Below are 23840 nucleotides of genomic sequence, written 5' to 3'. Positions count from 1 at the left end.
ATGGCTTGCCATCCATCGCTCGTAAAATGCAGGCCCGGTGTGATGTGATTTGTGGACCGAGCCAACACTATCCTATGCAATTTTACAGCTTCCTCCACACCCCCTCCACTGCCTCCATTGCCATCCATTTCTGTGGCTTAAAATCCGAGCCTATGATGCAGTTTGACTATCTGCTTCACACACTATAAGTAATAGATCAAACCTCAGTTCTTCCCTATGCTCATCTTGCTATGTTTATGTAAAAAACACTCCTAGTCGCACTCCTAGTGAACCTGGACTATATGGTGGGTGTGACACATTGTGGCTTCAGTATGTACTATCAACAGGGTGCTGGATTGTTCTCCTTAGAGCAGAGAATGTTAAAGGAATTTTTTATAACAAGGTGTTCAAAATTATGAAGCGTTTTGATAAGAGTAGATAAGGAGGGTCGGTAACCAGTGGACATAGATTTAAGATAATTGGCAAAAAATCCAAAGGGGAAATGAGAAGTTTTTTTTGAAAAGCAGTGCATGGTGATGATCTGGAATACACTGCCTGAAAGATTGATGGAAGCAGATTCAACAGTAACTTTGAAGAGGGATTTTGATAGTACTTGAAAAGGAGAAATTTGCAGGGGTATAGGGAGATAGCTGGAAGTGTAGGACCAATTTACACAGCTCTTTCAAAGAGTCAGCACAGAAATGATGGGCCAAATGGACTCTTCGTGTTGTATGATTATATGCAGTGCAGCATCAAGAGTTTACTTTGACAGTATCTTCCAGGCCAGCAACCTCTAATACCAAGAAGAACAAGAGCAACAAAATCATGGGTGCATTATTACTTGCAAGTTCTCCTCCTCGTCACACAATTCCTGACTTGGCTTCTTCACTGTCATTAGATCAGTATCTTGGAATTCCGAACCCAACACCATTGTGGAACCACCATTACAACAACTGCAGCAGTTCTGGAAGACCTACCACCACCTTTTCATGGCGACTATGGATGGGCAATAAATGCCGACCTTACCAGCGACAACCCCTATACAGAGAACAAATTTTCTAAAATGGACTCAAGTTGTCGGATAGTTTAAGTTTGGAAAAAAAATTAACATTTTGGAAATGATATGATGAAGCTGAAATCCAGGTAATGGAGTGCAATGTGTATATACACTTGTTTCCATATATAATGTAGAATCCTGTAGAACATTTGAGGTTGCAAGAGCACTAAACTTAGAAGTGACAGTTTATGAATTTTGAATATTTTCTCCAAATATAGTCAAATATTTTGAAATTCCTTTCAAACTACAATGTGATGAGCATCTATATTTCAGTGACAATATTTTGTCGATATCAACCACAACGTATCTGGACACATGTCTTTTTTAATACAGCAGAGTAATAGCAGTCTACATACAGTCAAAAATACAGTGACAGTTTTCATCACCAGTTAATCAACATTTCCACTTGTACACAATGAGCAGACCCAGTTCTCAACCCCTAATATCAAAGAGCATCACAGTAACAGTGAGTGATGGGCAGGCAGAACATTTCTAAGTTCTAGTTCCTTCTGTAATCAAGTCACTTGTCAATGCAAAGCAAACAAATTCCTCCTCTGTTCATGAAATACAGTTACCACAGCCAGGGACACATTAATTTCTTGGGTAATTTACAAGATTCAGTTCACTAACCTTTTTGTAAATTTATTTTTTTTAAATTTCCTTTCCCCTAAACAATATGTGTACCAAATCAAAAATGTTGACAACATTCTCCAGTGTAAGCAAATTGAAAGTTTTGCATTACATTACTTAGTCACATTACTCGATGTCAAACACCTGTTATTTCATTCTACTCTTAAAATAGAACAAAAATAGCCACATTATAGAATTATACAACTGTGTAAATAAGGAGGCTTAAATCCTAGATCATATGTTTGGAAACACAGAATTACAAGATTCCAAATTATAAATAAAACACTTTTCTGAGCAATAGCCTGAAAATTCAGCAAGAAAAAAAACCCAATGTAACCAGGTGAGTTTCTCCAAGGAGTTGCTTAGTCACACAGAAAGACCCCAGGTTTATGCCAAGTCAACTGGCCACTTGGGCAAGGTACCAGAGGGCAACCAGCGCCTATAGAATCATACCACAGCAAGGAGTCAACAGCTTCAGGAAACAGAGAAAACTGGCCCAATGAACATTCATGGTTGCTAGACAATCCACACAAGGTATATAATTCAGGAATGATGTATTTTTTGAGTTACTGCCATTAGATCATGACTCAGATTTCAATACAGATTTATAAAAAAAATACATTTTTGAAACCAAACACGGTGGTGTTTCCAAGTGACATATGCATCCAAGTGATATGTCCTTATTCAATGGTTCACACCTCTCAGACAGTGGTGCATAAATAACTTGGCAATGGCATAATCTAACAGAATAAAATTGTTTACCCTGTAAGATGCTAGTAATAGTATATACAAAACGTCATAATATGACAAAACAAATGACAATTAGACACAGAGAAGCTACAAGGCAATTTCAATTGTCCATTATCCTGTTTCCCAGAGATAACCTTTAAAAATGTATGAATTTCACAATATTTTTGTTTCTTTTACATCTGATCTACAACTGAGGTATTTGGATTTTTTTTTTTTTAAGTATACCAGAAGATCTCAAAGAACATTTTAGTATCGTGGCATCACAGGATTAAAGAAACATTTCCAAAAAAGACCTTGTAGATACTGCATCTTTCATTCATAATTAACAAATGACCCTGAGCAGAAATGAACTCAAGTCCTTCGCTGCTGGTGTTCTGTGGGGACTGATACAAAAGGGATTAAAAAGTGCCTACAATATTTTACAAGTTTTAAAATAATGATGGTGTTAAATCTAGGCAAATTAAAAATACAATTAGTGCAACAAAAATATGACTATTAACAGGCAAAAGCTATGAACACTTTTTCCTTCCTGACCACCTGCTACCTCAACCAAAGCACATTTAGAACCTGCCCCAATGACGTGAATGGGCTCTGTGCTTTGTTAAACTGCACTGACATTAGAATTACCTCCTAAATTGGACTAGTCATCAAAATGGGGGGAAAAAAGCAAGGCCACTTGAGAATCCTTGGAACCCCTAAGCCTCCTCCTGTTTAACTATCTATAATAAAGGAGCAACAGCTCTGAAGCATCTCCCATTTACCAGTGAAACTGCTCCTCTACACATCTGAAGACATTCTACATGCTTGGGTTTAATGTAGCCTACATGAACTGAGGTCAACCACTCTACTTCCTTTGCTGTATATTTACAGCATAAAGTGCAGGAACTGATTAAGTTCAATCGCATGTACTGAAGAGGATTCCTGTTTGGCAAAGATCACTGCGGAACAGCTTCTTTCAATGATGCTAATGCAGTATGAATACGCACATGAAGACGGTTTTCAAAATCATATCCAGCAAACTCTTCCTGCAAAGGAAGAAAATAAGAATTAACAAGCAAGGATAAAACATCTTCTTCTGAATCACTAACATCCACAAAAGACGAATATAATACTGATACTCATTGGATTACATTCAATATATAGTATTCACACTCCACCCATGTCCTATCCATAGTTAGAAAATGAAACATAATTGAAGATATACATTGAATATTCAAAAGAAAATCACCTCCCTCTGTTCAGTAAGTATTCATTGGTATAAATCTTTAAAATTGCTTCAGGATCTTTTGAAACACACAATTAAAAATTGGCATTGCACGTACATCCATCTCAAATCTCATTACGAAATTGTCTAGTAGGTGATTTAAACACACCAGCAATGAAAACAGTTTTGTGGGGAATTTTGAAGCCATTAGCATCTAGGCATATCATGGGTGCCCAGAAATATCTCGAGTTAGAATTGCTCGAGTTGAAGGTTCCAGTGAGGTTCCACAGGGCTCAGTACGAGGTCCCCTGCTTTTTGTGGCATAGATTAATGACTTAGATGTAATTGTAGGGGGAAAGATCAAGACGTTTGGAGACAACACAAAGATTGGCTGCTTGGTTGATAGTAAGGACAATAGCTCTAGACTGCAAGATATTGATGGACTAGTCAGGTGGGCAGAAAAGTGGCAAATGGAATTTAACCAGAGACATGTGAGGTGATGCATTTAGGGGCGGCACAGTGGTTAGCACACAGCCTCACAGCTCCAGCGGCCTGGGTTCGATTCTGGGTACTGCCTGTGCGGAGTTTGCAAGTTCTCCCTGTGACCGCGTGGGTTTCCGCCGGGTGCTCCAGTTTCCTCCCACAGCCAAAGACTTGCAGGTTGATAGGTAAATTGGTCATTGTAAATTGCCCCTAATGTAGGTAGGTGGTAGGGGAATTAAGGGGATGTGGTAGGAATATGGGATTAATGTAGGATTAGTATAAGTGGGTGGTTGATGGTCGGCACAGACTCGGTGGGCCGAAGGGCCTGTTTCAGTGCTGTATCTCTAAATAAATAAAAATAAATAAAATAAATAGGTCAAACAAGGCAAAGGAATACACAATAAATGGGAGGATACTGACAGGTGTAGAGGAAGTGAGGGACCTTGGAGTGAATGTCCACAGATCCCTGAAGGTAGCAGGACAGGTCGATAAGGTGGTTAAGAAGGCATATGGAATCCTTTCCTTTATTAGCCGAAGTACATAATATAACAGCAGGGTGGTTATGCTGGAACTATATAAAACTCTAGTTAGGCCACAACTAGAGTACTGTTTGCAGTTCTGGTCACTTTATTACAGAAAATATGTAATTGGACAAGAGAGGGTACCGAAGAGATTTACGAGGATATTGCCAGGACTGGAAAATTGCAGCTATGAGGAAAGATTGGATAGGCAGGGGTTGTTCTCCTTGGAACACAGAAGACTGAGGGGAGATTTGATTGAAATGTACAAAATTGTGAGGGGCCTGGGAAGGCCCTGTTTACCCCTTAACAGAGGAGTCAGTGACGAGGAGGCATAGATTTGAAGTGATTGGTAGAAGGATTAGAGGGGAGATGAAGAAAAACTTTTTCACCCAGAGGGTGGTGGAGGTCTGGAACTCGCTGCCTGAAAGGGTGATAGAGGTAGAAAACCTCATCTCATTTAAAAGGTGCCTGGATGTACACCTGAAGTGCTGTAACCTGCAGGGCTACAGACCCAATGCTGAAAAGTGGCATTTGGCTGGTAGGCTTTTTTCTCAGCTGCCGCAGACACAATGTGGCCTCTTTCTGTGCCGTAAACTTTCTATGATTATATGAAGGTTAGTTCCTGAGCCTGATAACAGTTGGATACACTTTATATGGAGGAAATTGACTTCCTACAATGTACGTTACCGGACAATGATAACCCTGCAGCTAGTGAGGAATGGAAATGAATGACCATAAAGTCATAGAATAGTCAGCACAGAAGGAGGCCATTCAGCCCATCAAGTCTGCACTGGCTCTTTCAAAGAATAATCCAGTTAGTCCCACCCTTGTTCCTTCCCATATCCCTGTAAATTTTTTCCATCTACCAGAACTTTTAGCTGGAGTCAGTTCTTGCACCCATGGATTACAAACTCTATCATGCCAGGTTCCTCAATGGCCCCGGCCTTCCCCATCTCTATAACCTCCTCCATCCCTAAAACCCTTTGAGATCTCTGCATTTCTCCAATTCTGGTCTCCAATTCTGGGCGGCAAAGTGGCACAGTGGTTAGCACCGCAGCCTCACAGCTCCAGGGACCCGGGTTCAATTCTGGGTACTGCCTGTGTGGAGTTTGCAAGTTCTCCCTGTGACCGCGTGGGGTTTTCACCGGGTGCTCCGGTTTCCTCCCACAGCCAAAGACTTGCAGGTGATAGGTAAATTGGCCATTGTAAATTGCCCCTAGTGTAGGTAGGTGGTAGGGAATATGGGATTACTGTAAGGTTAGTATAAATGGGTGGTTGTTGGTTGGCACAGACTCAGTGGGCCGAAGGGCCTGTTTCAGTGCTGTATCTCTAAATAAAGTATCCTCATTTTCGCTTCACCATTTGCAGCCGTGCCATCAGCTGCCTGGGCCCAAAGCTCTGGAATTTCCCTCCCAAAACCTCTCCCCTTTTCTCTCCTTCTTTAAGGCGCCCCTCAAAACCTACCTCTTTGACCAAGCTTTTGGTCACCTGTCCTAATATCAGAGGCTTGGTGTCAAATTTTGTAGGATAATTGCTCCCATGAAGTGCTTGTGAAGGGCGTTTCACTAAGTTACAGGTGTTGTATAAATGCTAATTGTTCTAGTTCCACACAACACTAGTTTCAATTGTTTTGCCTACAAAGTGGATTCAAACTCAACATAAAGTAAGTTCAAATCAGCTACACTCCAGTGCTGAATTCTAGTGCAAGCAAACTCCATTCACTCAACTGCCTTCACATTCTGCTGATCTCTCCCAACTCATGCTTTTAAAATAACATGCATGGTCCTTCAAAAATCTGTCAATGGTCTTAAAAGACATCACAATTAATGCTCTTTGTAGCACATCCTAACGTGTTTATAAAACTCGCTAAGCAATGAGAGTTAAGTTTTAATTTTAACGGTTTTCAAGAAAAAGCAAGACTGACTTATTCTGGCTGGCAAGCAAAACAGAAATAGTAAGTGTGTTTGACAGCCTAGCAGAAGAGGTGGGGTAGAAAAAGGAGAGAAGAAAACAGACAGAATATTTTTTATGGCAAGTTTTTGTGCTTAGAGGTAAGGGATGTCAATGCTGTGGAATGCTATAAGTTACAATACAATAGGTTTGTTTTATAATGGGTGGAAGGATCTCATATGGAGCATAAACAGTGACATGGACAAGTTGGGCCGAATGGCCTGTTTTTGTGCTGTATATTCCACGTAACATATTATGGACTTGGACATTGGGAACTAGATTTAAACTGGAAAAGATGATTGCAAACTCATTTTCAGCGGAACTGGGTTGCACAATGAGTTAAATACTGCATTTTCAGCTCTGGCAATCTGCTTCAAATCTAGACCAGCCTGATTGAAAAAGTCTCTCTCTATCTTGCCTGTAAAGGTCATATGTGAAATGAGTTTGGACAATATGGTTGGCCATTATTTGCTTTTATTACTCATCTATTTTTGATTGAATCAAGTGTGCTTAACATGATAGATATTTGGTCAATAAGTAATACATTTTACAAGGGTAGGTGTTTTCTTATTGACATGTATTGATTACACTAAGGTCAGTAGGGTAAAAATATTATGACAAAGCAAATGTTCCTATTGAACATCGGCTTTCCAACGTACCTTGGCTTGATAGAGTAAAGATTTGCCTTTATCCAAAGTCTGTCAAAAAAAACAAAAATGTATTATCAATATGTCCTTCGTCCAAATAATGTCAGTGCTGCTGGAGTGCAATACAATTACCATTCCAAGACATTTATAAGGAAGTCATTTACTTTCAATAATTCATGGATTTTGAGTAGAAAAAAGGGAGGGGTTGCAGGGGGAACAGGGAAGAGGCCATTCAGCCCTGCGAGCCTGTTCTGCCATTCAATCAGATGATGGTTGATCTCTATCTATAGGCCTCCAAACAGTCAGGAAGAGATAGAGGAGCAGATATGGAGGCAAATCTCAGACAGGTGTAAAAATAATAGGGTAATAATGGTAAGGGATTTCAACTTACCCAATATTAACTGCAATAGTCTTAGTGTAAAAGGCTTAAAGGGGGCGGAATTCTTAAAATGCATACAGGAAAGCTTTTTGAGCCTTTACGTAGAAAGTCCTACAAGAGAAGGGGCAGTACTGGACCTAATCCCAACGAATGAAGCTGGACAAGTGGTGGAGCATTTCGGGGATAATGACCATAACTCTGTAAGAGTTAAGGTAGTTATGGAAAAGGACAAAGACAGGCCGGAAATAAAGGTACTGAATTGAGGGAAGGCCAATTTCAATATGATAAAACAGGATCTGGCCAAAGTGGACTGGGAGCAGCTACTTGTAGGAAAGTCTACATCAGACCAGTGGGTGCCATTCAAAGAGTAAATAGTGAGAGTTCAGAACCAACATGTACCCGTTAAGGTGAAAGGTAGGACCAACAAGGCCAGGGAACCCTGGATGTCAAGGGATATAGAGGATTGGACCAGGAAAAAAAAGGAGGCGTACGGCGGATTCGGAGTGCTGAAAACAGCGGAAGCACTAGAGGAGTATAGAAAGTGTAGGGTGGGGTACTTTAAAAAGTAATTAGGAGAGCGAAAAGGAGACATGAAAAAACACTGGCGGGCAAGATAAAGGAAAATCCAAAGGCGTTTTATAAGTATATTAAGGGCAAGAGGATAACCAGGGAAAGAGTAGGGCCCATTAGGGACCAAAGTGGCAAACTGTGTGTTGAGCCGGAGGACATAGGTGAAGTTTTAAATGATTACTTTGCATCTGTGTTCGCTATGGAGAAGGACGATGTAGGTGTAGAGATCAGGGAGGGGGATTGTGATATACTTAAACATATTAGCATTGAAAGGGAGGAAGTATTAGCTGTTTTAGCGGGCTTAAAAGTGGATAAATCCCCAGGCCCAGATAGTATCCTAGGCTGTTATGTGAGGCAAGGGAGGAGATAGCAGGGACTCTGACGCAAATTTTCAAATCCTCTCTGGCCACAGGAGAGGTACCAGAGGACTGGAGGACAGCGTATGTGGTACCATTATTCATGAAGGGTAGCAGGGATAAACCAGGTAATTACAGGCTGGTGTGTCTAACATCAATGGTTGGGAAAATATTGGAAAAAATTCTGAGGGACAGGATTAATCTCCACTTGGAGAGGCAGGGATTAATCAGGGATAGTCAGCATGGCTTTGTCAGGGGGAGATCATGTCTAACTAACTTGAGTGAATTTTTCGAGGAGGTGACTAGATGTGTCGATGAGGGTAAAGCAGTTGATGTCGTCTACAAGGATTTCGGTTAGGCTTTTGATAAAGTCCCACATGGGAGATTGGTTAAGAAGGTAAGAGCCCATGGGATCCAGGGCAATTTGGCAAAGTGGATCCAAAATTGGCTAAGTGACAGGAGGCAGAGGGTGATGGTCGAGGGTTGTTTTTGCAATTGGAAGCCTGTGACCAGTGGTGTACCGCAGGGATCGGTTCTGGGACTCTTGCTGTTTGTAGTGTACATTAATGATTTGTAAGTGAATATAGGAGGCATGATAAGTAAGTTTGCAGATGACATGAAAATTGGTGGTGTTGTAAATAGTGAGGAGGAAAGCCTTAGGTTACAGGACGACATAGATGGGCTGGTAAGATGGGCAGAGCAGTGGCAAATGGAATTTAATCCTGAGAAGTGTGAGGTATTGCATTTGGGAGGACTAACAAGGCAAGGGAATATACAATGGATGGTAGGACCCTTAGAAGTACAGAAGGTCAGAGGGATCTTGGTGTCCATAGATCACTGAAGGCAGCAGCACAGGTAGATAAGGTGGTTAGGAGGGCATATGGGATACATGCCTTTATTAGCCGAGGCATAGAATATAAGAGCAGGGAGGTTATGATGGAGCTATATAAAACGCTAGTTAGGCCACAGCTGGAGTACTGTGTAATGTTCTGGTCGCCACATTATAGGAAGGATGTGATTGCTCTGGAGAGGGTGCAGAGGAGATTCATCAGGATGTTTCCTGGCCTGGAGCATTTCAGCTATGAAGAGAGACTGCAAAGGCTAGGGTTGTTTTCCTTAGAGCAGAGAAGGCTGAGGGGTAACATGATTGAGGTATACAAAATTATGAGGGGCAGTGATAGGGTAGATAGGAAAATACTTTTTCCCTTAGCGGAGGGGTCAATAACCAGGGGGCATAGATTTAAGGTAAGGGGCAGGAGGTTTAGAGGGGATTTGAGGAAAAAAAATTTCAGCCTGAGGGTGGTTGGAATCTGGAACACACTACCTGAAGAGGTGGTAGAGGCAGGAACCCTCATAACATTTAAGAAGTATTTAGATGAACACTTGAAAAGCCATAGTATACAAGGCTACGGGCCAAGTGCTGCAAAATGGGATTAGAATAGTTAGGTGCTTGATGGCCGGCACGTACACAATGGGCTGAAGGGCCTGTTTCTGTGCTGTACAACTCTATGACTCTATGTCTCTATCCTATCACCACCTCAGGTGAACAATTTTCAGCTTTCAAAACGTATCTTTTCTTTTACTTCAGAGTTTTCTGGAAATTTTGGTCATGATTAGGTATAACTAAACCAGTGGGATAGACAAATGAAAATAAATTTTTAGGAATCCTGGAATAATGCAAAATAAAAGCTGAAGCATTATCTCTCTCATACAATCCCAGAAAATTAATGTAGCTCTCAAAACATTGCATCACAGCATGAACAGTACTTTCAGAGCCAAAAAACATACAGTTGATTGCAAAAATGGTTACTACTTTGTGTTATAATTCTTTTTTTAAAAAATCAGCAAAATAGACAAGAGATTATAATTAGCTACGTTAGTAATTTGCAGTTTGGCCTAATGATGGATTTACAAAATGCAGCTCTCCATACCTCTGGATTCTCTAACAATAAACATCCCAGCTCATAACAAGCATACGGCTGTATGTATGCATTGTTCTGACGACTCAGCTCATCTTTTATAGCTAGCTGGAAAAACTGCAAGAGGAGAAAACAAGTTATAAAGTGAAAACTGTGTCACGGTATATTGGTAACACCATGCACCCATAAAGGGAGGGGGAAGGGAGGAGGCTTTAAATGCTGAGACACCTAATACTGTGATACACCTAATGCCTGACAGCATTATCGTAGATTTGTGAAGTTCCTGGTTTTCAAATGTAATTTTCCTTACAAGCAAATTACAAAATACACATAAGATTAGGCAGAATGAATGTAAGCCGATTTTACAAAGCAGTAATTGCGCTAACTGTAAATAGACCTGTGCAATGCCAAAAATATTTTTGCACTTTAGTTCTAGTTTAGCAATACATTATTACAATACAGAATTGTAAATAGCTTTTAACCCCAAGTTTCATTCAGTACTTTATTTTTCTGTATGATTTGATGCTCAATAAACCCAGTCAACTCTTAGTATAAGCAAAAAGCACTACAGTTTCTTTATACAACACAAGTAGAATTGTTAAAGACATATACCATACACACCTGAATAGCACCATCTGAATTTCCTAGACATTTGTGTATTGCACCGAGGAGTAGGTGTTTTAACCCAATTGTTAATGGCTCATGCATTTCCTGACAAGCTGAATAAAAGAGGACACATTAGATTATCTACTATAGAACTGATCAAGTTGCATGCCAACTTAGAATCACCAATCGTTATAGGAAAAATAAGTAGGAAGATGCATACTTCATGAAAAAGTACCATTTTTAAAAATTAGAGTATAATGTGGGAAAGTGTGAAATTGTCCACTTTGGCAGGAAGAATAAAAAAGAAGCATATTATCGAAATGGTGAGAGATTGCAGAATTCTGAGATGCAGAGGGATCTGCGTGTCCCAGTGCATGAATCGCAAAAGGTTATTATGCAGGTACAGCACGTAATAAGCTAATAGAATGTTATCGTTTATCGTGAGGGGAATTGAATACAAAAGTAGGGAGGTTATGTATCAGCTATACAGGGCATTGGTGAGACCACATCTGGAGTGCTGTGTGTAGTATGGTCTCCTTATTTAAGGAACGATGTAAATGCGTTGAAGGCAGTACAGAGAAGGTTTACTGGACTAATACCTGGAATGGGCAGGCTGTCTTATCAGGAAAGGTTGGACAGGCTAGGCTTGTATCCACTGGAATTCAGAAGAGTAAGAGGCGATTTGATTGAAACATATAAGATCCTGAGGGGTCTTGACGGGGTGGATGTGGAAAGGATGTTTCCCCTTGTGGGAGAATCTAAAACTAGGGGTCATTGTTTAAAAATAAGGGGTCACCCATTTAAGACAGAGATGAGGAGAAATTTGTTCTCTCAGAGGGTTGAGAGTCTTTGGAATTCTCTTCCTCAAAAGGCAGTGGAAGCAGAGTCTTTGAATATTTTTAAGGCAGAGGTAGATCGATTCTTGATAAGCAAAGGGGGTGGAAGGTTAATGGGGGTAGGTGGACATGTGGAGTAATCAGTTCAGCCATGAACCTATTGAGTGGCGGAGCAGGCTCGAAGGGCCGAGTGGCCTACTCCTGCTCCTAATTCGTATGTTTATTTGAAGTGTATTTACAGTATTAACAGATCTAGGGCTGACTTATACCAGCCCCTCGACGTCGGGGGGGCGTGGCGGGGGAGCCCGTAAAATACTTGTGGGGGTGGCCCGCCATGATCCCTGACGCCGAGAAGGCCCTGCGGCATTTTACTGGCAGCGGCAAGACCTCGGTGTGGCCCACCACCCCCCACCCCCGCCGCTTGGCGACGGGGCCTTCACTCAAATATTAAAATTAAGAAAAGATGCAAATCAACTTACCTTGTCCCGGCAGCTATCCCACGCCAATTTTACGGTTGCCAGCTGTGACTTGCGTGCCTTCGGAACTCCAAATGAAGTTCCGAGGCGAGACACTATTGGGGAGGGGGGAAGGACTGAAATTATCAGGGCCAGGGAAAGTGAGGAAAACATTTTTTATTGGCTGTGGGAATGGTGGGAAAGGGCTGAAGGGTAAATGTGACGAGGTTGCGAGGGGGAGCTTCGGGGTGGGAATAAAGTCATTGATCGTCATATTGGACAGTAAAAAAAACATTGGGGAGGTTAGGAAAGGGCCTCCAGCTTTTGATTTTTTTAATTACAACTGTCAGAGTAATGTTCGTTTAAAAATTAAAATTTTTGCTAAGGGCTTGAAACCCTTTAAAAATGGTGCTGGCGCCTGTGCAGTGGTGTTGGACGCCATTGCCACGGATGCAGCGGCTGCCCCCTTACATCATCAGGGGCGGCCGCTCCGCCCCCTCCAATTAAATGAGCCCCGCGCAAAATTTCTAATCACCACTACAGAGACATGGTTACAAGGTGATCAAGGTTGGGAAATAGATATTCCAGGGTACACAATATTTCAGAAAGACAGACAGAATAGTAAAGGAGGAGGGGTAGCACTGATGGTGAAGGATGACATAAGGGCATTAGTGAGAAAGGATCTGGGCTCAGAAGATCATGAAGTAGAATCAGTATGGGTGGAAATAAGGAGTGGCAAGAATCAAAAAACACTGGTGGGAGTAGTTTATAGGTTCCCTCACAGTAGTTACACTGTTGGACAGAGTATTAAACATGAAATTATTGAAGCTTGTAACAAAGGTAATGTAATGATTGTGGGGGACTTTAATCTTCATATAGACTGGAATAATGAAATTGGCAAGAGTGGTCTAGATGATGAGTTTTTAGAATGTTTTCATCACAGTTTCTTGCAGCAATACGCTGTGGAACTGACTAGGGATACAGCTATCTTAGATCTAGTATTGTGTAATGAAGCAGGATTCATTCGCAATGTCATAGTAAAAGTTCCACAGTGATCACAAAACCATTGAATTCCAAGTTAAGTTTGAAAGTGACTTGCTCCAATCACAAACAAGAAACTAAACTTAAACAAAGCCAAATACGTAGGCATGAGGGGAGAACTGGCTAAGGTAAATAGACTAAAAGGTATAGCAGTAAATGAACAGTGGGAAATCTTTAAAGAAACAATTCAAAATGTTCAACAAAAATACATTCCATTGAAAAACAAAAACTCAGCAAGGAAGACCCATCCGTCGCTCCCTCGGGAAATTAAGGATAGCATTAGATTAAAAGAAAAGGCTTACAATGTTGCAAAAACAGCAAGACTGAGGATCGGGAGTGTTTAGGAAACCAGCAAAGGGCAACCAAAAAGTTTATAAAAAAGGAATACAATAGAGTATGAGATAAACTAGCCAGTAATTTAATCTTTTATAGGTATATCAAAAGGAAGAGAGTAGCTAAATTAAACATTGGCCCCTTAGAAGCAGAGACAGGAGAAATTATCATGGCGATGAGGAAATGACAGAGGCATTGAACAAATATTTTGTGTCTGTCTTCATAGTAGAAGACACAAGTTCATTACCAGAAATAGACAGTAACCTAAGGGCTAAAAAGAGTGAGGAAATGAAGGAAATTCATATCAGCCAAGAAAAAGTATTGGAGAAATTTAAGGGACTAAAATCTGACAAATCTCCAGGACCTGATGGCCTACACCCTAGGGTTCTAAAAGAGATAGTTGCTGAGATAGTGGATGCACTAGCTATGATTTTCTAAAATTCTTAGATTCAGTAACGGTCCCATCAGATTAGTAGTTGGCAAATGTTACACCGCTTTTCAAGAAAGGAGGGAGAGAAAACGGAATTACAGGGTAGTTAGCCTATCAGTCATTGGGAAAATGCTGGAATCCATTATTAAGGAAGTCTTAAAAATGCACTTCAAAAAGCATAGTATGATTAGAACAAGTCAACATGGTTTTATTGAAGGGAAATCCTGTTTGGCAAATTGATTAGAGTTTTTTGAGGATATAGTTAGTAGGGTAGATAAAGGGGAACCAGTAGATGTAGTATACCTGGATTTCCCAAAGACATTTGATAAGGTGCCACACAAAAGGTTAGTAGGCAAGATAAGGGCTCATGGAGTTGGGGGTAATATATTAGCACGAGTAGATGATTGGTTAACAGTCAGGAGGCAACAAGTGGGCATAAACAGGGCATTTTCAACTTGGCAGGCCGTAAATTGTGGAGTGCCGCAAGGATCAGTGCTGGGGCCTCAGCTATTTCCAATCTATATGAATGACTTAGATGAAGAGACAGAGAGTAATGTATCTAAGTTTTCTGATGATACAAAGGTAGGTGGAAAAGTAAGCTGTGGAGGACACAGAGGGGTTGCAAAGAGATATAGACAAGTTAAGTGAGTGGGCAACAAGATGGCAAATGGAGTATAATGTAGGGAGGTGTGAAATTGTTCACTTTGGTCGTAAGAATAGAAAAGCAGAATTTTTTTTTAAAAGGTGTAAAACTTGTAAGTGTCGATGTTCAAAGAGACTTGGGTGTGCTTATACAAGGAACGCAGATAGTTAACACGCAGGTACAGCAAGCAATTAGGAAGGCAAATGGCGTGTTTGCCTTTATTGAAAGGGGATCTGAGTACAGAAATAAGGAGGTATTGCTACAATTGTACAGAGTTTTGGTGAGACCACATCTGCAGTACTGTGTGCAGTTTTGGTCTCCACATTTAAGAAAGGATATACTTGCATTGAAGGCGATACAGCCAAGGTTCACTAAATTGGTCCCTGGGATGAGGGGGTTATCCTATGATGAGAGGCTAAGTAAATTGGGCCTGTATTCTTTCAAGTTTAGAAAAAATGAGAGGTAAGGACTGGATAGGGTAGACTCTGCAAGATTGTTTCCCCTGGCTGGGGCATCAAAAACACGGGGGCACAGTCTCAGGATAAGGGGCCAATCATTTAGGACTGAGATGAAGAGAAATTACTTCACTCAAGGGTTGTGAATCCTTGGAATTCTCTACTCCAGAGAGTTATGGATGCTCCAACATTGAATACATTTAAGGCTGGGATAGACAGATTTTTGGTTTTTCAGGGAATCAAGTGATATGGCAAGCGGGCGGGTAAGTGGAGTTAAATCCTAAGATCGGCCATGATCGTTTTGAATGGAGGATTTGGCTTGATGGGCCGTATAGTCTACTCCTGCACCTATTTCTTGTGTTCCTGTGGGACAAAATTAATAGACATATGGAAAAATGTGGGTTAATTAATGAAAGCCAGCACAGATTTGTCAAGGGAAAATCGCGGCACAGTGGCTAGCACCGCAGCCTCACAGCTCCAGAGACCCGGGTTCGATTCCAGGTACTGCCTGTGCGGAGTTTGCAAGTTCTCCCTGTGACCGCGTGGGTTTTCGCCGGGTGCTCCGGTTTTCTCCCACTGCCAAAGACTTGCAGGTGATAAGTAAATTGGCTGTTGTAAATTGCCCCTAGTGTAGGTAGGTGGTTGGGAATATGGGATTACTGTAGGGTTAGTATAAATGGGTGGTTGTTGGTCGGCACAGACTCGGTGGGACAACGGGCCTGTTTCAGTGCTGTATCTCTAAATAAAAATAAAAATAAATAACATGCTGCAGCTTTTTTGAAGAGGTAAGAGAGAGTGTTGAAGACAACAATGCTGTTGATGTGGTATACATGGACTTCCAGAAGCCATTTGATACAATGCCGCACAACAGACTTGTGAGCAAAGTTATAACTCATGGAATAAAAGATACAGTAGCAACATGGATATGAAATTGGCTGTGTGACTGGAAACAAAGAGTAGAGATTAATCGATGTTTTTCGGGCTAGAGGAAGGTTTGTAGTGGTGGGGTCATTGTTGGGACCCTTGCTCTTTTTGATATGTATTAATGGCCAAGACCTTGGTGTACAGAGCACAATTTCCGAGTTGTGAACCCTTGGAATTCTCTACTCCAGAGGGCTGTGGATGCTCAGTCATTGAGTATATACGAGACTGAGGTCAATAGATTTTTGGGCACTAACAGAATCAAGGCATAGGGGGATAAGGTAGGAAACTGGAGTTTATGTAGAAGTTCAGCCATGACCTTATTGAATGGCAGAGCAGGCTCGAGGTGCTGTATGGTCTACTCCTGTTCGTGTTTCTTATATTTTCTGACAACTAGATTTTTGTCAGCTTTTTGGTAGTGGGTAAGAAACAATCTAGTTATGAGTCATTGGGGATTTAGCAAAGGAGCTATGGGCATGGTGTGCCATAGGGATCAGTGCTGGGACCTCAACTTTTTACAATTTATATAAAAGACTTGTAAGAAGGGACCAAAGGTATGGTTGCTAAATTTCCTGATGTCACAAAGATAGGTAGGAAAGTAAGTTGTGAAGAGGACATAAGGAGGTGACAAAGGGGTATAGATAGGTTAAATGAGTGAGCAAAGATCTGGCAAATGGAGTATAATGTGGGAAAATGTGAAATTGTCCATTTTGGCAGGAAGAATAAAAAAGCATATTATCGAAATGGTGAGAGATTGCAGAGCTCTGAGATGTAGTGGGATCTGGGTGACCGAGTGCATGAATCGCTACTTGCAGGTTCAGCAAGTAATTAGGAAAGCTAATAGAATGTTATCATTTATCGTGAGGGGAATTGAATAGAGTCATAAAGTTATACAGCACAGAAACAGGTCCTTCGGCCCATCGTGTCTGTGCCGGCCTTGCAGCACCCAACTATTCTAATCCCAAATTCCTGCACTTGGCCCATAGCCTTGTATGCTATGGCGTTTCAAGTGCTCATCTAAATACTACTTAAAAGTTGTGAGGGTGCCTGCCTCAACCACCTCTTCAGGCAGTGCGTTCCAGATTCCAACCACACTGGGTGAAAATTTATTTCCTCAAATCCCTCCTAAACCTCCTGCCCCTTACCTTAAATCTATGCCCCCTGGTTCTTGACCCCTCCGCTAAGGAAAAAAGTTTCTTCCTTTCTAACCTATCAATGCCCTTCATAATTTTGTATACCTCAATCATGTCCCCCCTCAGCCTTCTCTGCTCCAAGGAAAACAACCCTAGCCTTTTCAGTCTCTCTTCATAGCACAAATGCTCCTGCCCAGGCAACATCCTGGTGAATCTCCTCTGCACCCTCTCCAGTGCAATCACATCCTTCCTATAGTGTGGTGACCAGAACTGTACACAGTACTCCAGCCATGGCCTAACTAGCGTTTTATACAGCTCCATCATAACCTCCCTGCTCTTATATTCTATGCCTCGGCTAATAAAGGCAAGTATCCCATATGCTTTCCTAACCACCTTATCTACCTGTGCTGCTGCCTTCAGTGATCTATGGACAATTACACCAAGGTCCTTCTGACCTTCTGTACTTCCTATGGTCCTACCATCCATTGTATATTCCCTTGCCTTGTTAGTCCTCCCAAAATGCATCACCTCACACTTCTCAGGAATAAATTCCATTTGCCACTGCTCCGTCCATCTTACCAGCCCATCTATATCTCCCTGTAATCTAAGGATTTCTTCCTTACTATTTATGACACCACCAATTTTCGCGTCATCTGCGAACTTACTGATCATACCTCCAATATTCACATCTAAAGCATTAATGTACACTACAAACAGCAAGGGTCCCAGAACCGATCCCTGTGGTACACCACTGGTCACAGGCTTCCAATCGCAAAAACAGCCCTTGATCATTACCCTCTGCCTCCTGCCATTAAGCCAATTTTGGATCCAATTTGCCAAATTGCCCTGGATCCCATGGGCTCTTACCTTCTTAACCAATCTCTCATGTGGGACCTTATCAAAAGCTTTCCTGAAGTCCATGTATACTACATCTACTGCTTTACCCTCATCTACACATCGAGTCACCTCCTCGAAAAATTCAATCAAGTTAGTTCGACACAATCTCCCCCTGACAAAGCCATGCTGACTATCCCTGATTAATCCCTGCCTCTCCAAGTGGAGATTAATCCTGTCCCTCAGAATTTGTTCCAATATTTTCCCAACCACTGATGTTAGACTCACCGGCCTGTAATTACCTGGTTTAGCCCCACTACCCTTCTTGAATAATGGTACCACATTCGCTGTCCTCCAGTCCTCTGGTACCTCTCCTATGGCCAGAGAGGATTTGAAAATTTGTGTCAAAGCCCCTGCTATCTCCTCCCTTGCCTCAAATAACAGTCTGGGCCTGAGGATTTATCCACTTTTAAGCCCGCTAAAACAGCAAATATTTCCTCCCTGTCAATGCTAATATGTTCAAGTATATCACAATCCCCCTCCATGATCTCTACACCTACATCGTTCCTCTCCATAGTGAACACAGATGAAAAGTAATCATTTAAAACCTCACTTATGTCCTCCGGCTCCACACAAACATTGCCATGTTTGTCCCTAATGGCCCCTACTCTTTCCCTGGTTATCCTCTTACCCTTAATATACTTATAAAACGCCTTAGGATTTTCCTTTATCTTGCCTGCCAGTGTTTTTTCATGTCCCCTCTTCACTCTCCTCATTACTTTTTTAAGTGCCACCCTACACTTTCCATACTCATCTAGTGCCTCCGCTGTTTTCAGCACTCTGAATCTGCCGTAAGCCTCCTTTTTTTTCCTGATCCAATCCTCTATATCCCTTGACATTCAGGATTCCCTGGGCCTGTTAGTCCTACCCTTCACCTTAATGGGTACATGTTGGCTCTGAACTCTCACAATTTTCTCTTTGAATGACTCCCACAGATGTGATGTAGACTTTCCTACAAGTAGCTGCTCCCAGTCCACTTTGGCCAGATTCTGTTTTATCATATTGAAATCGGCCTTCCCCCAATTCAGTACCTTTATTTCCGGCCCGTCTTTGTCCTTTTCCATAACTACCTTAAATCTTGGGAGTTATGGTCACTATCCCTGAAATGCTCCCCCACTGACACTTCTACCACTTGACTGGCTTAATTCCCTAGGATTAGGTCCAGTACTACCCCTTCTCTTGTAGGACTTTCTACATACTGGCTCAAAAGGCTCTCCTGTATGCATTTTAAGAATTCCTTCCCCTTTTAAGCTTTTTGCACTAAGACTATCCCAGTTGATATTGGCGAAGTTAAAATCCCCTACTATTATAACCCTATTATTTTTACACCTCTTAGACAGTTACCTACATATTTGTTCCTCTATCTCTTCCTGACTGTTTGGAGGCCTGTAGTATACACCCAGCTAAGTGATTGCCCCTTTTTTGTTTTTAAGTTCTACCCAAATGACCTCATTCGAGGAACCTTCTAAGATGTCATCCCTCCTTACTGCAGTAATTGACTCCTTGATCAACAGTGCAATGCCACCTCCTCTTTTATCCCCTCTCCTGTCGCACCTGAAGATTCTATACCCTGGAATATTGAGCTGCCAGTCTTGTCCCTCCCTCAACCATGTGTCTGTGATAGCAATAATATCATAATCCCATGTGCTAATCAACGCCCTCAATACATCTGCCTTTCTAGTAAGGCTCCTTGCATTGAAATAGATGCAATCCAACCTTGCAATTTTCCCGTGTCTTACCAGGTCTATATTTGCTCTGCCTTCCAGGCAGACTTACTTTCTGTTCTATATTACCCCCTACTGTACCTTCGCTCTGTATTCCATCCCCCTGCCAAATTAGTTTAACCCCCTCCCCCCCCCCAAACAGCACTAGCAAATCTCCCAGCAAGGATGCATGTTCCATTCCAGTTCAGGTGCAACCCGTCCAACTTGTACAAGTCCCACCTTTGCCAGAAACAGACCCAGTGATCCAGGAAACAAAAGCCCTCCCTTCTGCACCATCTCCTCAGCCACGCATTCATCTGCTCTATCCTCCTATTTCTAAACTCACTAGCACGTGGCACCGGGAGTAATCCAGAGATTACAACCTTAGAGGTCCTGTTTTTTAATCTGCTACCTAGCTCCCTAAATTCTTGTTGCAGGAACTCATCCCTTTTTTTTAACCTATGTCGTTGGTACCAATGTGTACAAAAGTAGGGAGGTAATGCTTCAGTTATACAGGGCATTGGTGAGACCACATCTGCAGTACCGCGTACAATGTTGGTCTCCTTATTTAAGGAAGGATGTAAATGCGTTGGAAGCAGTTCAGAGAAGGTTTACTAGACTGATAACTGGAATGAGCAGGTTATCTTATGAGGAAAGGTTGGACACGGTAGGCTTGTATCCGCTGGAGTTCCCAATAGTAAGAGGCAACTTGATTGAAACATATCCTGTGGGGTCTTGATAGGGTGAATGTGGAAAGGATGTTTCCTCTTGTGGGAGAATCTAGAATTAGGAGCAACTGTTTTAAAATAAGGGGTCGTCCATTTCAGGCATAGATGAGCAGAATTTTTTTCTCTGAGGGTCTTGAGTCTCTGGAACTCTCTTCCTCAAAAGGCAGTGAAAGCAGAATCTTTGAATATTTTTAAGGCAGAGGTAGATAGATTCTTGATGAGCAAAAGGGTGTAAGACTATCGGGGGTAGACAGAAATGTGAAGTTGAGGTTACAATCAGATAAGCCATGATCTTACTGAATGGCGAAGCAGGCTCATGGGGCCGAGTGGTCTACTCCTGCTCCTAATCTGTATGTTCGTATGCTGGTCCATTTAGACAGCCTTCATATGGATTCTTACACCAAATTATCGAGGAGAACTGCAGCCTCTGGTACTTTCATACTGTATGAAAATACTTTTACCCCCGTGAGCAGGATTGTGATATACTTGAACATATTAGCATTGAAAGGGAGGAAGTATTAGCTGTTTTAGTGGGCTTAAGTCCTCAGGCCCAGATGACATGTATTACATGGCTGTTATGTGAGGCAAGGGAGGAGACTGCAGGGGCTCTGACACAAATTTTCAAATCCTCTCTGGCCATAGGAGAGGTACCAGAGGACTGGAGGACAGCGAATGTAGTACCATTATTCAAAAAGGGTAGCAGGTATAAACCAGGTAATTACAGGCTGGTGAGTCCAACATCAGTGGTTGCGAAAATATTGGAAAAAATTCTGAGGGACAGGATTAATCTCCACTTGGAGAGGCAGGGATTAATCAGGGATTGTCTAACTAACCTGATTGAATTTTTCGAGGAGGTGACTAGATGTGTCGATGAGGGTAAAGCAGTAGGTGTAGGATACATGGACTTCAGTAAAGCATTTGATAAGGTCCCACATGGGAGATTGGAAAAGAAGGTAACAGCCCATGGGATCCAGAGCAATTTGGCAAATTGGATCCAAAATTGGCTTAGTGACAGGAGGCAGAGGGTAATGGTCGAGGGCTGTTTTTGCAATTGGAAGCCTGTGACCAGTGGTGTACCACAGGGATCGGTTCTGGGACCCTTACTGTTTGTAGTGTACATTAATGATTTAGACGTGCATATAGGAGGTATGATCAGAAAGTTCGCAGATGACACTTAAAGTGGTGATGTTGTAAATAGTGAGGAGGAAATCCTTAGATTACAGGGAGATATAGATGAGCTGGTAAGATGGACGGAGCAGTGGCAAATGGAATTTAATCCTGAGAAGTGTGAAGTAATGCATTTTGGGAGGACTAACAAGGCAAGGGAATATACAATGGATGGTAGGACTGGAAGTACAGAAGGTCAGAGGGATCTTGGTGTCCATAGATCACTGAAGGCAGCAGCACTGGTAGACAAGGTGGTTAGGAGGGCATATGGGATACCTGCTTTTATCAGCCGAGGCATAGAATATAAGAGCAGGGAGGTTATGATGGAGCTGTATAAAACGCTAGTTAGGGCACAGCTGGAGTACTGTGTACAGTTCTGGTCACCACACTATAGGAAGGATGTGATTGCACTGGAGAGAGTGCAGAGGAGATTCACCAGGATGTTGCCTGGGCTGGGGCATTTCAGCTATGAAGAGAGACTGAAAAGGCTAGGGTTGTTTTCCTTGGAGCAGAGAAGGCTGAGAGGGGACATGATTGAGGTGTACAAGATTATGAAGGGCATTTGAGGGAAAATTGTTTCACCCAGCGAGTGGTTGGAATCTGGAACACACTGCCTGAAGAGGTGGTGGAGGCAGGAACCCTCAACATTTAAGAAGCATTTAGATAAGCACTTGAAACGCCATAGCATACAAGGCTATGGGCCAAGTGCAGGAATATGGGATTAGAATAGTTGGGTGCTTGATGGCCGGCACAGACACGATGGGTCAAAGGGCCTGTTTCTGTGCTGTATAACGTTATGACTCTATGACCTGCTAAACTGGTAACTTTGCACAACTGGGTTAATTTTATCAAGGAAAATCTCAATTCCTTTGCAACAATGGCAGGAACCAGCCACAAGTCATTACACCCAAGATACTTTTGTGTAACAGACTTTGGAATAAGCAAAAACCTGGCTCTTATTTGGGGAAAAAAAAGATGTGGAGGACATTTACTAAAATGGTGCCAGGGATAAGGGACTTCAGTTATATGGAGAGACTCAGAGTAGTGAGAATGTGGAACTCGTTACCACATGGAGTGATAGAGGCAAATATGAAAGGTAGATAAGCACAAGGGGAAAAAGGAACAGAAGGTAATGCTGAAAGGGTGACATGAAGTCGGCTCATGTGGACCATAAACGCTGGCACAGACCACTAGGCCCGAATAGACTGTTTCTGTGCTGTACACTCAATGTAATACACAACAAAACCATGTAAATAGTATGCTACCTTGATTCATTCGTTGTAGGTTTGAAGGGGAACAATTTGCAAGTGCTTTCCACAAATATAGCACTTCAATGGCAGCAAGTACACATAATTCTTTGGTGGGCTTCTCCTTTTGAAACCTTTCAGCCTGCAAGAGAAGTTAATAAACGCCACGTCAATAGAACGAATTACTTTTATTTCTCCATCCTTACAAAAGGCAACAGATCTATACAAGCAAAAACCGAAAATGCTAGAAATACTCAGCATTTCATTAGGTATGATGCAAGATCATCAACCCGAAATGTGAACTTTGTTTCTCTCTCCACAGAAGCTGCCTGACCTGCTCAGTAATTCCAGCATTGTCTGTTTTTATTTCAACTTTCCAGAATCTGCAATATTTGGGTTTTGTAGATCTAAACAAGTCCTCCACAAACAGATAGTGTTCTTTTAGATACATAAAAATATTTTCTTTGTACAGGGGGAAAAATCTGAAATCTATGAAAAAGAACATGTATAAGCAATTATTTTTCTATTTTATAGGCACTAGAATAGTTTTAAGCACCTGTACTTCCGCACGCAGGCATCATTTTCATATTAGTTGTAATCCATAAACAGCTAAAAAGGTTACAAGGAATATTTTTTAAATAGAGAGCATTCCCTTTTGAAAACTGAGAGCCAAACCAAAGCTGTGACTTTATCTTACAGTGATGATATGGGAAGTTATAATTTGTTTTCATGGCATGAATGCAGTCTTCACACTCGCTCAAAATGTAATCCTAATAATATACATGAATTTACAGCATACTTGT

The 23840-nt window shown here is 41.7% G+C and overlaps 1 protein-coding gene across 2 annotated transcripts in view; it reads right to left on the bottom strand.

Moving 5' to 3' along the window:
- Positions 1–1340: 1340 nt before the first annotated feature.
- Positions 1341–23840, bottom strand: part of ttc39c (tetratricopeptide repeat domain 39C) — a 197899-nt gene continuing 175399 nt past the window's right edge. For both annotated transcript variants that reach the window (XM_068031091.1, XM_068031092.1), the window contains 5 exons: positions 23056–23179; positions 11067–11164; positions 10458–10562; positions 7234–7272; positions 1341–3441 (listed from right to left, as the gene is read on the bottom strand). In XM_068031091.1, the coding sequence (XP_067887192.1) occupies positions 3352–3441; positions 7234–7272; positions 10458–10562; positions 11067–11164; positions 23056–23179 (456 nt within the window). In that variant the 3' untranslated portion in view covers positions 1341–3351. The remainder of the gene's footprint in view (positions 3442–7233; positions 7273–10457; positions 10563–11066; positions 11165–23055; positions 23180–23840) is intronic.

The sequence above is a fragment of the Heterodontus francisci genome, chromosome 5, assembly GCF_036365525.1.
Source record: "Heterodontus francisci isolate sHetFra1 chromosome 5, sHetFra1.hap1, whole genome shotgun sequence".
Classification (NCBI taxonomy): Eukaryota; Metazoa; Chordata; class Chondrichthyes; order Heterodontiformes; family Heterodontidae; genus Heterodontus; species Heterodontus francisci.
Note: the sequence above shows the minus strand (reverse complement) of the source record. Positions and strands in the feature narration are given on the sequence as shown.